The sequence below is a fragment of the Pagrus pagrus genome (assembly GCF_965226575.1).
Source record: "Pagrus pagrus genome assembly, chromosome: 6".
Lineage (NCBI taxonomy): Eukaryota > Metazoa > Chordata > Actinopteri > Spariformes > Sparidae > Pagrus > Pagrus pagrus.
The window spans coordinates 22,557,005-22,574,032 of record NC_140190.1 but is presented as its reverse complement, the minus strand read 5'-3'; the positions used below and the strand labels follow the sequence as shown (position 1 = coordinate 22,574,032).

Genomic DNA, 17,028 nt, shown 5'->3' with positions numbered 1-17,028 from the left:
ATCTCAGGGGCTCCGGACACTTTGATTATACCAGACGAGCTGTATGGAGCCATTTTATGTTCCTTTTTGGTTGTTTTTTACACTTGAAAACAAGTCCCCATTTTGTGGAGTACAAAACTTCACTTCACTTTTCATCGGCATTGGGGTGGTGAGTAGATAATGACTGAATTTTCATTTTTGGTGAACTGTTCCTTTAACTTTTTCCTATTTTACTGGCACCGGTTAATTCACGGTTTAAGATTTTTATTGGCAAAATGTCCCCTTAAAGCCCAATTATGCAAACTCATTTGAATGAGTGTCTGTATGTTACTAGCGTGAGGACTTCACTCAAACTACGGCCATGTCATAGAAGTTTCCCTGTCCAACAAAATCCAACAGGTTACACAACATGTAGCTGTTACAACACTTAACAGCAGCAGAGGCTGTAAACACACACACTGCTCTCTGTCATTCTGCTGACTCAGGGTAAAACCTGCCAGAATGAGAGTGGCTGTCATCCTGACCGTCAGCTATGGGGCATAATTCACTTAATCAGCCCCACTGAGAAAACACATGTGAAACAGCACACGGTGCAATTAGTGTGGCTCGGTGAGGAAAGTGTCCCGCGCTATACATACTGCACACAAAGGAGCTAAAATGTGTGCAGACATTCGGTATATGTGAGGTAAGGCACGCAAGTCCATTCACGCTCTTGACATATACATGCATATACATGCGCACACAAACACAAACAAATATACTGCAGATTAAAGGTCAACAACACTGCTTTGTAATTACCTCAGTATCAGCAGCCATCACTCTTAATAAAGCGCACACATATGCTGTGGGAATAAGCAACTTTCTTTCTTTCTTTCTTTCTTAATTGCTCACTCTCCTCTTCTTCTTTCAGTGCTCTTAAACTACTAACTTAATTTCCTTTATAATTTATTTTTAACTTTTTCTCCCTTTATTTTCTTTTTAATGTGACTTCCTTTCTTGCTTGCCTTTTTGGCAGAGATCTAAATCCCTAATTAAATTTGCTCAAATTGGCCAGCTTGACTCAAGACACCGGTGGTGAAATCACCCTGAAAGATTATCCCAAACAGGAAATTGCAGCCTTGTGAAAGATTAATTCCTGCTTTATACCAAATGCATATGTATTGCCTGTTTAAAATGGAATAGCATATTGAAGAGGAATCTCACGGGATGATAATCTCCATTTAGTGTTGGAGGTTTATCAGTCACCAGGCTGCAAAATCAATGCTCAATCTTGCCTCTGCTTTTCTCTCTTCAGTTCTTTGCTTCATTTCTTCACAACCTTTTTCTTTCTGCCCCCTATTACAGTGCCTCTCTTCTTTTCTTTCTTACTCTGGCTCCTTTAAACTGCATCTTTTACCCTGTTTGACTTCACCAGCTGCCATCTAATGGTTGAGGTTTAGCCCCGAGCTACAGAGCTGACAACAGGCTTGATTTCAAACCACCACAAATTGAACTTGTGACGGAAACTTCTCCACACAACCAACAGAGAGAGAGAGAGCAGGACCACCGGGCAGCAAAACTCTGCTCGTTGAGGCGCTGCATTCTCTCACTTCGCCCGACGAAATTGGATGCGTCTAAGGACGATGCGCCACAAAACCGCAGATCTCTATTAATGGCGCTCATGAGTTCAAATGATCACACAAAGCCACTCACACACAAACATATCGTGAAACACGACCGATGCACACGCCACACACACAGGCGTATAATCCCTCCCAGATGCATGGCTTGATGAGGAGCACGTTCCAGAGACTGACTGCAGATCTGAACCCCCCGCCAGTCATCCATCTGACATGACAACTCGTGCCGGAAACGAAAAACAGAAGAGGATGCAAGTCTTAATCAAGTTTGTGCAGTGCATATGTGTGTGTGTCAAAATGTATGATTGTCATTTGTGGGGATGTGAGGATGTGTGGTTCTGTGCGTTTTACATTCATGCGACCAAAGAAATATGGTATGATATTCAAAAGCAAAACGTATTTTAGCCAGCTAAACAAATCTGAACCACTTGAGGTGTGCACTATATTTGGAATATTTTGACTGCTTTACCTTGCTGATAAACAGCCCTGACCATCGGTAAATTGCATTCCTCAATGCTCTCTCCAAAGCCACCAGACTCTTTTGACAAAAACAGCAATTTTAGAAGACAAAACATGGAAGTTGCTGGTCTACCGCTGCCTCAATCAGTTAGTTTGTTTGTGTTATTGTGTTTTAAAGGGTTAGTTTGGATTCACAAAAGTCACACAATACCTGAAACACATATTGCCTGTAGCAGAAATACCTTAATCAGCATTGGAGAAGAAAAGCACAAGTTTTCGTTGAAGAGCAGCAGACTTTGAAACGATTACAGCCCATGGGATCTCTCGACAATCCAACCTGACCAGCCGGACCGCCCCAAAGAGAACGAGGGTCTGTCTGAGACTGTTGTGCCTACATCTTTACAGAGACCTGTTTCCACCTCGACATCCCGGATCAAGTTGAGCACTTGACCGATGGGCCGTGCTCTGTCTCCTACCTCTTCTATTTGTCACAATCCGCTTTCCAGGACTGAAGAAATAGCACTAAATGAATGTGTAAATCTTTGTTTCTGGTTTCAACCGGTTATTAAAAGAAATCCAACATGACAACAACTGAACAGGCTGTATGCAACGTGAGAGTGTAAATGTAGATGTATATCCGTCATTACCTACATTTATACAGTGCCATTATCCTGTGCAAGTCAAGTCTCTGTGCAATAATATCAATAAGCTTTTATGCTATCAGTATCATACCACAAACCATGTGTGCATTGCAGATACGGATACAATAATCCATTGTGTCATGTATATGTGGAAGGTGTATATAGTCTTCTATTATTTCTACTTTATCCTCTTGCTTTACCTTGTTTCATCTTTATCTATCACTATCACTTAATCACGTTTTCCTGTTGCTTCTGACTCTTGAACTGCTGTAAAAATTGAATTTCCTTGGTGGAGGATCAATAAAGTCCCACATCTTATCTTATGATACTGTTCATTTTATATGCCAAATACTATATAATGGCCTCATATGTGCCTTCTTGATGAGGTGTGCGCCACTTGTTCAAACTAACATTGTACTACTTCACAAAATTACATTATACTGAATCTGAACAGTTTCAGCCTGTAGGTAGATGTTGAGCTCCGTCATCCTTTTAACAGCAGTAATTCACTAACATGATCCGAGGAAACAATGTGTGCTGGACCAGAGATAAAAAAAAAAGCTAAATATCTGTCATCACAGGCCATATGTGTGCTATTATCGCACATGGTTGTCATAAAAAATTATCTAAAAGTCATAAATTAATAACAGCCAGAACAGTTAAGCAATTGAAAGATGATTTCAACTTGTTACAGCTTTCTTTTTGATGCTCAGTTTACATCTGGTCTGGGTAAGAGGCTTAGTGGACCCAACGAAGATGTCATTTCTGGAGGATCGACATAAGCATTATCACATGTTGGCAGTCAAAGCTTTTAGTCTAATTCTCACCACAAACTCTGTATGACTATATGACCAAATGTGACGTGTAGATTTGAGGATTTTCTACAAAGAAAAACATAAAAGAGAGAGTTGAATGTAATCTGTGTGTGTGGTTGGGCGACCGCCTAGACTGTGTGTCTGAATACCAGCCACACGGGAAGAACGCAGACAAAAGGAAGAAGGAAAGGAAGAAGGGGACACAACTAAGTGAATAATTTATTACTCCAAAAACAAGACAGTGGACCATTTGGTTTGACTTTGTACTCCGTTGTGTTCATGAAGATGATGTTCAATCTTTTACACTATATACTGTCTGCATGTGAAATGCAAATGGAACTTGCATTTCTATAGCGCTTTCACAGTCTACTGACCGCTCAAAGCGCTTTACATCACATTCACACACTGATGGCTGAGGCTGAGTTGCCCACTGCTAATCAGTGTCTTGCTCAAGGACACTTCAACATGCAGCTGAGGGAGCCGGGGATTTGAACCAACGGCCTTCCGATTACTAGACGACCTATTTTACCTCCTGAGCTACAGCCGCCCCAGATGTTAAGAAATATTTTTGCATGTTGCTGCATTCATTTTCCATGTACAGAATTTGTGATTCGTTAGAATACATGGCACATATTCAAAACAACTGACTCAGGTTGGAGTGCCCCAGTAGCTCAGGTGGTAGGGCAGGCGTCCCATGTATAGAGGCACTGTCCTCACTGTAGAGGCCCACGGTTCGAGACTGACCTGTGGCCCTTTACATCCCCCCTCTCTCTCATCCCATTTACTGTCACCTCTCAATGCTGGCCTAACAATAAAACCACAAAAAGGCCAAAACATTTTAAAAAATACACTCACTCTGGTAGAGGCAAGATGTTTGTTCTCCTGAACAGGATTCAAAGAAAAGCTCCACAAGGAGTAATGAGTTGTGGATTTCTAAGACCCTGTGTGACCCTGTCTTCCAATTTGTCCTTTGACTCTACTTGTTCTCAGTCGTGCCATTGAACTCTATGATCTGCAAATGGTATGGACAGGGCAAACAATACATAAATCCATCTGGAGCACATTAGTTTACCATTTCATATTATTTCAGGATTTAATTGTAGTTTATTGAACCAGTGAGTTGTGTTTTTGAGCACTATTTAAAACAGCTACAAGCATCTGTTTTCTTTTGGGAAAGTGAAACATTGTAGCCGACATTGATGAATGACGCATTTGCTTTGAGGTTAAGGATCTGTTGTCTGAACCAGAGCAGGAAACTTTTTATTCTGCTCGTAGGTCAATTGCAGCGCAGGACAGACAGACAAACTCCTTCCGTGTTTGCCTTTCACAATAAAAGTCCCGCACATACCACTATACACTCCGTAAATGCTTATAGGAGGGAGCTTAAATTCAGCTAACAACATGTTCCTTTTAATAGTTATTTAATAGTCAGTGTTTTATTATGAACATGTTGTACAATTTAGTTTTCCATTAAAAAAAGTTACACAAATGTATATCTTTTTTAAAAACAGTTGAGGTAATGTATGTATCTGTGGCTATGTAAGGTTATTAATGTCAATATGATGATGGTTCGTTTAAGTTTAGTTTTAGCTCACTGTTACTGCGCTGAGGATTTTGAATTTTGAGCCACAGCACTTTTGAAAAGCAGCTGTTTCATGACTCCAGTTCAACCATTAATGTGACCACCTCTCTGCACTGCTGACTTTTCTGACCAGTCTGGAATTTCCAACTGCCAGAAGCTGGATGTATCAAGATTGACCCAACACAATCCTCACTTATTTGCAGCCACCAATGAGGTGGCTTATGTCCATTATTTTAAACATAAACTTGTCCTAAAGCAAATGTCGTACACAGAAATAATGCCGCATAAAAAATGAAGGAATGTGACCGAGTGGAAGAGGTCCGGTCTGATTTATAATCATTGTTGTCAGAACCGTGTTATCAATTTTCTGCTCAGCACCTCCCCACTTCTTACACGCTCATTTCTCTCACCTCCTTGACTCCAACATTTTTTTGTTTCTATCAGTACTGATTGATTGTTGAGTTTCTGGGTCAACCTGTAATAAATCTTCTCAACTGCTTATCTCCTCTCAAAAATGTAGAACTAAAAAACAAACAAAGGGTGGTCATAAGTCCTACTGACACTTTGGCTTGGTTAGAACACAGCTTACAAAACTGACCCGATCCCTAATGGGTTGGGTTGTGCAACATCTCGCTTACCCATCATGCACCACACTGAAGGTGTCAGACAGATGCTCATTTTATTGCCTTGACGACATATTAGGGATGAGAGGCAGGGCTGGAGCAGAGGATGAAGCAGACAAAGCTGTGGCTTAGAGAGGCATCAGGTAGTGCTGGCTCTGAATGCCTCTCGCTGAAAGGGCAAAAACTGGCAGCAAACACACAGAGAACATTGTGACGTCTGTACATATGGTATCCATTGTAGAAATAAAAGCCAAAACCCAAAGACTTGGCTGAAGCTGATTCTATGATTCACCCACAGAAAAAAAAGAACTTCACAATTAAACGTGGCCTTTTAATTGCATTAATTTGGCACCAAAGAATTAATATAAAAAGTGATTCAAAATCACCGCAAAATTGCAAACCTCACGATCATGTATTTTATATGTGATGGTGTAATCCCTGAGTGCTCAAAAGTGGCCGGGTGGTGTTTTCTGTTTAGTGTGCCTCTTTTGTTTTACTGAGGAAACTCTAATTGTGCGTGCTGAAGCAGACAGAGAAACCTCAGATGCAGCAGATCAGCGACCACACACAGATGCACACTCAGATGTCTGAGGCGGTGATTTCCATGGCACACAAGAACGCCTTCAGAACAGCCCCGGTGTGTTGTGAAAATTAAAAAATCAAGTTATACATTTTTATGTTGAATAGAAGATTATTTTAGCCTTTTGAGGTTTTCCAAGACAGTTGACCATGAGCTCAGCATGTGCTTGTCATCAGGTTGACACAGAACAACAGGTTCATCAAAACGAGCTCAGGTTTCACACTGAATGATGCTTGATCCTCAGTGAATGAACACGATTTAACACGTGTATGTTGTTCTGTAATGTTTACAGTAAGTGGCATGATGAGGGGTTTTGGAACACAGAAAGTGTGCTTTGGCCTAGAAAATGTTGGAAAAGACTAGTCTACGGTGGTCTTCATGATAGATGACTTCCCCCAACACATACCTATCAGAGGGATGGGGCAGAGGGCACTGACAGCCTGACCTTCAGCCTTGCAGCCTGTAATTCAGATTTCCTAAACACTTGTCTGCTTCAGACACACAAAAACCACGCAGGCCTCCATGTCAATCAAAATTCTGCCTTGTTGTTTCATCTCTACTTCTATCTTCACACCCTCTCCTCTGGTGCAGACACATGGACATTTGAACTGTAAACATCAGTAAACTTCAGTAAACTTCAGCACTACACATCAGGTTTGTCTAGAAGAGGCGACATTGATGTGGAAAGAGAAGAAATGTGAAGATGAGAAGACCTAACAGTTCTAAGAGAACCCACCTGCAAAAGGCAGTAGTGAAAGGGCAAAATGCATCAAGCACCAAACACTGCACGCAGGTACAATGTGTTCTGGCTCGATCATGATTACAGCAAACATCGCAGAGATCTGGCTTATTGCCAACAAGCCATTCAATAAAATATCTTTGTGATGGAACAGAACTCTTGAATATGATCAACTGCTCCTAAAAAACTGACTAATCCCCTTCAGAGCATCCCATGAGCTGAGCTGATCTGTTTATGAAACATGTACTGCACTAACTGTCACTAAAACCGTCCTGCCACGTATGGCTGTAAACCTGCCATAATAAGATCATTAAACTTTTACAAGGATGTTATGGCCTGCTTGGTCTATTTAATCTGACGTAGTAGACAGAACTTAATGGACGCAACAATAATTGTCTTTTTTGGCACCAACACTGACATATTATCACCTTATAAAGTTCTTCTCGTGAGCGTGTTAGCAAACAGTTTCCTATTTACATATCCAGCATACATCAGCTGTGTCCTCGGCTAACTGACATACAATAGAGAGGCGAACTCACATCCCTTCCGATGGACCACCATTTCAGAAAAAATATGTACATTAGGGCCAGAGACAAATACTTCTTCTTCATTACGGGGCGCCGCAGCAGCTTAGTGGGTAGAGCTGTGTCCTTGCTGCAGCTGCCCACGGTTCAAATCCAACCTGTGGCGCTTTACTGCATGCCATCCCCCCGCGCTCTCATCCTGTTTCCAGTAACTCTTCAGCTGTTCTGTCTCATAAAGCCATGCAAAGGCCAAACAAATTATTATTTTTTAATTATATGATTGTGCCATCATTTACACAAAATGTTATTATTCAAGCCGGACTAACATATTAGCCAGCCCACAAAAATGACTCTCCTGTTACATAACTGTAGCTTTCAAAATGGCCCGGTGTGTAGTGATTTTCATCTTTATTAAAACTTTTTCTGTGCCAAGGCAATGGCCATGTTGGTGTTGCTGACATATAATGTTTGAGACGATGTAGAAACTAAATGGTACTTTACTATTTTTATGACAAAATGCGTCTTGTGGCCGTTGAAAATGTAAGGCAAATTGTCTTTTTAGTAGACAAGCATTGTATGTGTGATTCATGGCACAATTCAAATGGGATAGTTTATTTGTCTCCAATCATTGACAACTGTCCAAATTTGTTTTCCGAAATAAGGTCCCATGGGGCACACCTGAAGGGTCCAATGTTCAGTCTACTTTGCCTCTGTTTGGTCTCGACTGACTGCTGAGGGAAATATCTGTCTCATGAGAAGCTAAATGCTTCATTAAGTTCGTCAGCTAGTTGCTAACTTTGTTCGTCTGCCATCTAGAGCAAGGAAGTTAGCGTGCAGTGGATTAACAAAGCATTTTTGTGGAAAACAGCTGCCTGTTAAAATTGGAAACAAAGTTGATGAGAGTGGTGAGGGTGAACCAAAACTGCAGGCAGTGAAACCAAAAGAAAGAGATGAAAGAGGCCATGAGTTTATTTCTATAAAACTCAAAAACAGTGTCCTCTATCTGTTTTTTGTGAAGAAGCACGTCACTTCGATAATAACAGTTTGAGAACACATGTCACTCTGACCACACCAGCCAAGCTGCCGAAACATAACATATGTTTCAACTGAAATGTACATAAACAGCTTACACAGTTAAGAAAATGAGGTCATGCCATACCGAGCCATGGGAGTGTTCAACTTGGAACCAGATCTTTTATGGACGTAAATCTAATGTGATCCAAATGAGTTCACCAGACCTCAAAAATATGATGTAAAACAATGAAATCAAGAATCTGTGCTAAGAGGTGCTTTGGGGAAAATGTTTCCTAATAATAACGTCTAGACATCGATCTGTAGAGTCTAAACTGACTATAAAAATCACTGATTTGGGGAAAGCCCTCGTGGAAAGGGCGACAGTAAAAGTGCTGAGGTTGCAGCTTATTATTATGAGTAATAAAGCTCTAAAAATGCTGACTGGCAGATGCTAATATACAACATAATGTACATATGTCTGCAGTTGGTATAGCTGGCAATGAGCAGCTGGAAACAATCCACTTGGATTCCACTTGGAAGAGCGACGTGGGACCCAAACTCTTGTTGTAGACCCACAAAAATGAGTCAGTATGCTATTCAGAAGACATTTCTGACTGTCATGTGACTCTAGCGACTACACAGCTAGCAGTGGCAGCTGTTATCAAAATCACCTGACTTGCTTCTGGTGCTCAGCTCGCCTAGATAAATGGAGCGACTGGCTGCTTATGCTGTGGACACATGGTAAGAGTTAGGGATAGGTCAGGTAAACATGTCTGCCCCTGAACAGGAAAAACACATCGTAGACATGCAGCAAACACACTGCGAGTTCTACAAACATGCAGAGGGGGATGATCAGATTCCTCTGAGGAGTGAAACACCTTTAAAAGACAGTTATTTTTTTTAACTTGTCACATTTAAAATAGCAGTAGTATGTCTGCTGTGATCCAGAAAATTAAGTTATAAACTTATAGTCTCAACTTGAAAACTGGACCACATTGCTTCACAGTTGGGACAGGCTGATCAGCCTGGCTGATTATCAGGGCCAGTATTCAGCATTTTCCCTATAATTGGTATCAACAGGTTTTTTGTCCAACTGCTGATAAAACAAATGAATTAAAAAAATGTGCTACTTTGGCTTTGATGCAGCATCCTATCTCTGCCTGTAGTCACCTGTGGTCTCACTAAATGTCCCACCCACAACACTTTCTGATTACACATCACAAATAATAGCCTATCAACAGTGGATAGTCAGTCAAGTAACTGTTAACTAACGTTAACAAATAAATGTAGTGGAGTGGTGAATAAGGTAGCAATAATGGAAATACTATACTAAAGAAAAGTACCTCAAAATCGTATTAAAGCACAGTACTTTAAATTGTACATTCTATCACTCCATATTCTCAATTCTGACATCAAGATTTTGTATCTTAACCGCAAACGTATATCAGTTGCAAATATCAGTTGACAGTCTCCTTAAGTACCAAGTTTATTCAGAAGAAATACAAGGGGTTCAGTTGGTGGTGATGCGACGTTTAAGGTACCAGTTAGATGATAGAAAATGATGACCAAAGTACTGCTTATGGGATTTATATCTAGAGCTGCAATGATTAATTAAAATAAATTAATTATGAACTACTTTGATAATTGATTAATCAGTTACAGGATTTTCATAAGAAATAAAGTCAAATTCTTTAAATCAGCTTCTTAAGTGTGAGTGTTTTCCGGTTCTTTACTCCTTGATGACAATAAACTGAATATATTTGGATATTTGGACGTCACTGATTGACATTTTTCACCATTTCTCACGTTATTGCCCAAAAAATGAATCGATTAACTGAAAAAATAATCAACAGACTCATCGACAATGAAAATAATCATTGCAGTCTCAATCATAATACTGTGAGACAGGATTTGGTCCGTCCGATATTCATGTCTCCATGCTCAGACAGTTGCCCGAAAGGTACTAGAGCACAGACAAAAAAAACAAGCCACAAAAGGTCAAGAGGATATTGATGGGAGCCCAGACGGTGATGTCAAAGAGTCCTGAAGGTCACGACCAGGTCACAGGAAACCTCAGGACCTCAGGGCGAGGCTCAGAATTCAACAGTGGTTGGAAAACAAATCCTAGAGGGAAACAGACTCAACATGATGGAAAGTAGAAATGTTTGACAAATGCTTCTTGAATGGGTCATTGATGTCAAGCAGTGCATCCAAAGGTCAACCACCTGTGACTTTTCTAAACACCAGCAACATCCCTTGGTCATTAGCCTTCGAATCTCTCACGCTGTCATACATACATTAGTAAACAGGGAGCAGAATGGACGTGGTTAAAGTATTCCTGTCGCAGTCCTCAGGTATGTGCTGCCTTCCAAAATGAAAGGGGGAAAACCTCTGTGCACACATTACAACGCTAAATGCAGTTGAAGCTGTTAAGAGCTAAGAGCACCTCGGGGCACTTCAGAAGGTGCATGCACAGTCCTAAAAATTAAAGGCCATTTTAATATTCCAGGGCAGGTCTATTAGAACATGAAACACACAGACACACATTGTAGTCTGCCACACTCCTCCTCTAATTCTCCAAAAAAAAACCTCCACCTCTCTCTTTTGGCATTCCTGCCTAATAGCATCATTATTGACTCTGTCCAGCTAAACGCAGGCTCCTTGTAATCTCACACAGCCGGGGCGGTTCAGACATAAAACTGCTGCTCTGGAAAGAAGGAAACAAAGGGAGAACAGGATGGTGGAAGAGGACGCTGAACACCAACAAAAGGAGCTCTGAGATGAGTGCCTTTGATCATGCAGAGGAGGTAGAAGCTATCCCGTCATCTCCTCCCATCACTCAGCGCCCAGGGCTTTGGTCCAAAGTTGAAGTTAACTGGCAGGAAAAGGGTAGCCATCAACTCAGCGTAACCAATCTACAGAGCACATAGCTGAAACAAACACTAGGTACCAATCAAACAGAAGCAAAACTTGTCGGTGATTGATTTCATTTTCGAACGCCAAAATCTGAGTCTGAGGTGAGCGGGCTGGCAGATGTCAGGGTCTAACTCAGCCTCTCTCTGTTTGGCGTGTACCTTCACTCAAACACATCCAGTGCAGTCAGAAAGTATTAGGACAGAGATACGTTTCCCTCTTTTGGCTCGGTTCTCCAGCACACTGGATTTGGAATACAACAATTACTACTACAGCTAGAAGAGTACGTGGAGAGCGCAGACCTCCACCAAGGCCAGTAGTCCACTCTTCTATGATAGGCAAATCTACGAACACAAACTTAATGGTAGTATTATGAAGTACCATCAGCTTGAGCAACTACATGTGTCAACTACTGCAGAAGGTTAATGATACCCATGAATGTTGATGGTGATGTTGAAGAGTCACTATCTTCTCACTATTGACCTTTACCACCATCTACTGGATTATTATTAGTGTACGAACGTGAAATACAATGCTCAAAATTGATTGGTTCTTCCTTGGCTCATGCTGTACCCTTCAACCAAGTGTCGTGAAATTCGGGTAAACAGTCTTTCCACAATCCTGCTAAAGGACAAACAAGCAAACGTGACCACAAACCTCCTTAATTACTAGTGCTGACAGTCAGTACGCATCAAATGAAGTCCTTGTCGGACTTGTCACAAACGGCCACTTGGTCAGCGGCCTTAAGCTTCAAACTATGCGTAGACCTCAGACATGGAAAAGTATACTGGTACGGTCATCCAAGTCGGAAACTCAAGATCCACATAGCCCGAATTCGCCAACATAAACACACATGACATAACAGCAGTTTGGCGACACACTTATTCAACAGTTACTTTTACCTCTTCATCAATTTTTACTTTATATAGTGTTTGTTTGTGAAACGTGCAGTAAATACAACTTTGTAGTTGTCATTTTCACTTTCATTCAATTGATCTGTGCTCAACAGAAATCATTGAGAGGATGCGTTCGGAGCCGACTCCTCCTGTCTTTTTTAACTGTCAAACCAGCTGCTGAAGTTGCTTGTGAAGTTTGCTGACTTTCCATTCAAACACCCGTTTGCAGCCAGCATCCATTGTTTTCCCAGCAGATGCACTGGGATGCTTATAGACTGGAAGTCGGGAATACGGACTCGGAAATTCGGACTTCCGACTTGCAATAGAATGCACCAATACCCCTCGGTGAGGGCTCTGCTGTCAGGTCAGGTAAAAAAACCTACTTGCAACATCCAGTTAGACTTTCGAAATAAAGCCTGCTGATAAACATTTCATATATTATGACCTTTCACCCTGGAAAGTGTCCAAAACTTCAAATATAATGACTTTATTTAAGCTTATGTAACTTTACTTTCTTTTCTGACATTTAAAATCTGAGCTGCGCTGAGTCAGAGCGTGAACATTATCTTATATCTGTTTAACTGGAGTGCATGGCTAACACAACTAAAAAATTCGCTGTCTTAATATCTTCTGACTGCACTGAATGTGTGCGACCGCGGTGAGAGTGTTGGGTCCCCCCCTGACCCAAGGCAAGGGGCTCTGACCCATCTCAACTTCAGCTAATTAAACACTCACACAAACACGTACAAGATACACACAAACACATCCTCTCACAGCAAGGTACTATTTACAAGGACGAGCATGTGCGTGTATGGACGTCAGCAGAGCCGTGAAGGATCTCAGAGGGCACTAGGGACATATGTGTAGACACATGCACATGCAGAGTTTCCTCATGTGTGGTTAAATGTAAAACTGCAAGGTTGGACTTAAATTCTGGGGTAAATATGATGTGAAATAATTATGTTTTATGTCCAGCCAGTCTGCTTGCAATACACCTTTAACTTCTCAGACTGCATTCTTTAATGACAGATTATTCATTGTTCTCTGGACTGTAGTTCCAGAAGTGATGTTGTTTCAACAATCAAGGTGGTTTTTACATTGGATCTCTCATTAGGTGAATGGCATTTTGAAATGAAACAATAACACAACGGGGTAGCCAAAGTTTCGGCCCTACCACTGGAGTGTTTTCAGACTGTAGTGTTAAACACACAACCCCTGTGCCTCAGTAAAATGACTTGTGAAGTATCCTCTTGCTTTCTTTCTTTCTCTCCCTGCAGGATGGAGGAAAGGGGGGAGGCTTCCTGACTGATCTTCCCACACAAGCCTGACCCCAATATCCAGGCATCCTCCTGACACTCTCGCTTCACACACACACACAGACTGAGAGAAACACAGATACACAAACACACACTCTAATGTTTACCGTGTCAGATTGCAGTGTAAATAGAGGGGAAGCTCCGGCCTCTGATTTAAAGGGAGCCAAATCAAACAGGAGGGACTGCGTTATCGCGCTGGGTCGGATGGAAAGCGGAGAAAATGGATCTGTGTCAGAATGAAACAAACCCTAAATAAAAGTTCCTACAAAAACAAAACTGATCCTCTCAGAGGGTCCGGGATATCGTCAGAGAAGGACAAAAAGGGGCAGAACAACATTTGGGGAAATGTTCAGCTACCCCTGCTTGCAGCGTGCTGTGCAAACCATTCCTCTATTCCCCTGGGGGGTTTGGAGAACACATTCTGACATCCTCGTAAACATTTTAAGAAGCAATCGAACGTCACTCAGTGGTGAGGGACAAACACAAAGAGAAGAGAATCACGCTGAGGAGAATCCTGTACTTGCTTTCTAGCAGGGGTAACATTTGCTATGAATCAATCCCTAAAGACAGATGCATATAGTAATCACAGTGTTCTTTCACTATACTCCTGCTTTGTCCAATATACAATGCACCACATCTCCTTTATCATCTGCTAATGATCGAAGATTTCCATAGCTGTGCGCCCCCCCGAGGCACGCAGCTATGAGTTCATCATTTGCTACATGTGTGTATACTGAGCATAGTTCTTCCGTGGATATAATTATTATTCTAAGCACAGAGCTGCAGCTTGAATCTGTGATTGAGGAATTGAGCTTCGTAAGAATGTGTGACACGCTGAAGTTTAGCAGAGGAGGGAAAACATCTGGAATAAGAATCTGACTCTTCACCCCACAGATCACCTCGGTCGATTCATCTTGTTCCTTCTGTCTCAGATCTCTTGGATCCGTTTGGTTCTGCAGTTGCTAAGTATAATCAAGTTCAACTGAGTACGTTTTAAGGTATCTATCATGACGTGATGAGGGGCGAGTAGAACCTGAATCAGATTTTGGCAACCTTGTATACAAATACTACAGAACTGCGGTAAGAAACGACAGGGCTCCGGACTAACTTTTACCAGTGGTTGCACTTTTTTATTTAGGTGCACCTAATATACATATAAATGTTTTTTCTTAACCCATTATTCAAATTGTTGTTAACAGGAATAAAAGTGCAAATGCATGTTTTTCTATATTTAAATAAGAGCACACGCAAAAAAGTGACAGCTAGATTTCAGGCACACTGCTGCGACCAGTGAAAGAGTTCAGCCTAGGGATGGTTCATGATTTTCAGTTGTTCCAATAGTTGTTAAATTAAGAACAATTTGGATATTTCATGCTGCGATGGTTTTGTTTGAAAAAAGACACTCACATTGCCTCAGTGGGCTTTACAATCTGTACAGTGAACAACATCCTCTGTCCTGAGACCCTCAATTTGAGAAAGGAAAAATTTATTATTACCGTTATTCTAAGCCTGCGCTGCTCGACGCCACAGTGCATACAAACAGCAGTTCTTCAAATAATTGAAAAAATGTCTAATAGTTCATTTTTGCTTGAAATTCTCATCCCTAGTTAAGTCGCTCTTAACAGATTTTTATCAAATATTAAAATGCTGAGTTTGAATTTCTTCTCTAAAACTACATAATGCTCCTTTAAAGGCCACTACTGAGTGCAGCAAACACTCTGATTTTCTCTCACTTGTCTCTCATGTCTGCCTGCCACTGTTGACTTTTACAAGGTCTCTCCAGCATGTCCTCTTTCTGTCGATGGAGCATTCTCGCAGGTGGACATCTAACAAATCAGCACACAAACCCCCGTGACATGGCATGACGGCAGCCTTTGATGGTGTTTTTGCAAGCAGGTAGGTGACCTCTGCTCCCTCTCAGAAAACAGTAATTATAGAGGTTTAACAGCCTTACTCCAAGCCTCTCCATCACCACAACTTTCAAACTGAACTCAAATAAAGCTGAGGTTGTGATGGTTAACGTGGATTTTACATGGAAAATTATATTGGTTACTTAACACATGGACTGCATTGCCAAACTCTCATCCCACTGACCAGGACGACTTAAATCTGAACTCAATGTGTGTTATTTAACACAGATTTTGACATGACTAAGTTTCTGCACCTCTGACCTACAAGCCAGGATTACTGTTAACTAGCCCAGTGATATATTGTCTAGGCATTAGCTGTGGAGAATGAGAGAGCACCATGGGGTGATGATAATCATCAAGCTGCACTGCAAACCTAAAGCCACACACTAACCCTGGCGGAATGCTAATGATAGTGACCGCCAGGCTGAACATCTGTGTGCGGAGACAGGATCCCCCAGAGTCCCTCCTCTGGAGGTGTGAGGAACATTAGGCATTCAGAGGGCGGACTGTGAGCAAACTATCACATTTCTCACTTTTCTGTGTGCTTTTGTTGTCACAGCAGAGAGGAAACTCTAAATAATGCGAAAAGTGTGCAGAAGTAATGTTGCAAAAATGAGAGAAATGTCAGAAAAAGCGCTCAGTCTCACTGCACACATTCTCCTGATATTACCTGGATCATGGAAGGGCACCAGAGCGAAGTTATACAGAGTTTTCTTCGGTCTGCTCAGGGATGTTTCCAGGATCTTGGACGCGCCCTCGATGACCTGGACCAGGTCGTCGTACATGGAGCCGGTCACATCGAAGACGAACGCCAGGGTGGATGCGCCCTCCGGGATGTCCTCCTTTGTGGCCCCGGGCCCTGAGTCTTGCCCGGCGGAAAACGCCACTGACAGCGCAAGGGACAGCCACACCAACGTGCTGCCCATTTCAGAGCCGAGATGCTTCTCAGGCAAAGTTCTTGAGGTTTTTGTTTTTTGGGTTTTCTTTTTTTGTTCACGCCAGTCGGAACCTCAGGGTGAGCCTCGAGATGAAGGTAGAGACATCGGGCTCTCAAAAAAAATGTTCGTTTTGAAGAACTTGAAGAAGGCACCAGAATCAAAGAGTCGCTCGTTCCTGTGCGCGTCTTCGGTTTCTGGTGCAGCTCGAGTCGCAGCCTCTCACCTCTCTGTGAACTGAACCTCTGCGGTCCCAGCAGCTGCAGCAGCGTCTGTTGTCTGCAGAGTCAGGAGCCCTTGTTCAGCTCTGTCATACAAAGACCACCTCTCAGCTGGCCAGACAGCCTCCGAGGCGCACACTGCCCCATGCAGAAGAGCCGCGCTCTGATTGGACGACATGTTTTGGGGGACCTAGTGCGTAATTTACTTTAGACAAAGAGCTGCAGCTCTGTCATCTTTTCTTGCTTCACGATCTACTATCTA

The 17,028-nt window shown here is 42.0% G+C and overlaps 1 protein-coding gene across 1 annotated transcript in view; it reads right to left on the bottom strand.

The window, feature by feature from the left end:
* hmcn1 (hemicentin 1) overlaps nt 1-16,757 on the bottom strand; it is a 92,712-nt gene extending 75,955 nt beyond the window's left edge. Inside the window, exon 1 of the mRNA XM_084356045.1 lies at nt 16,281-16,757. Within this exon, the coding sequence (XP_084212171.1) occupies nt 16,281-16,536 (256 nt within the window). The 5' untranslated portion in view covers nt 16,537-16,757. The remainder of the gene's footprint in view (nt 1-16,280) is intronic.
* Nucleotides 16,758-17,028: the final 271 nt, after the last annotated feature.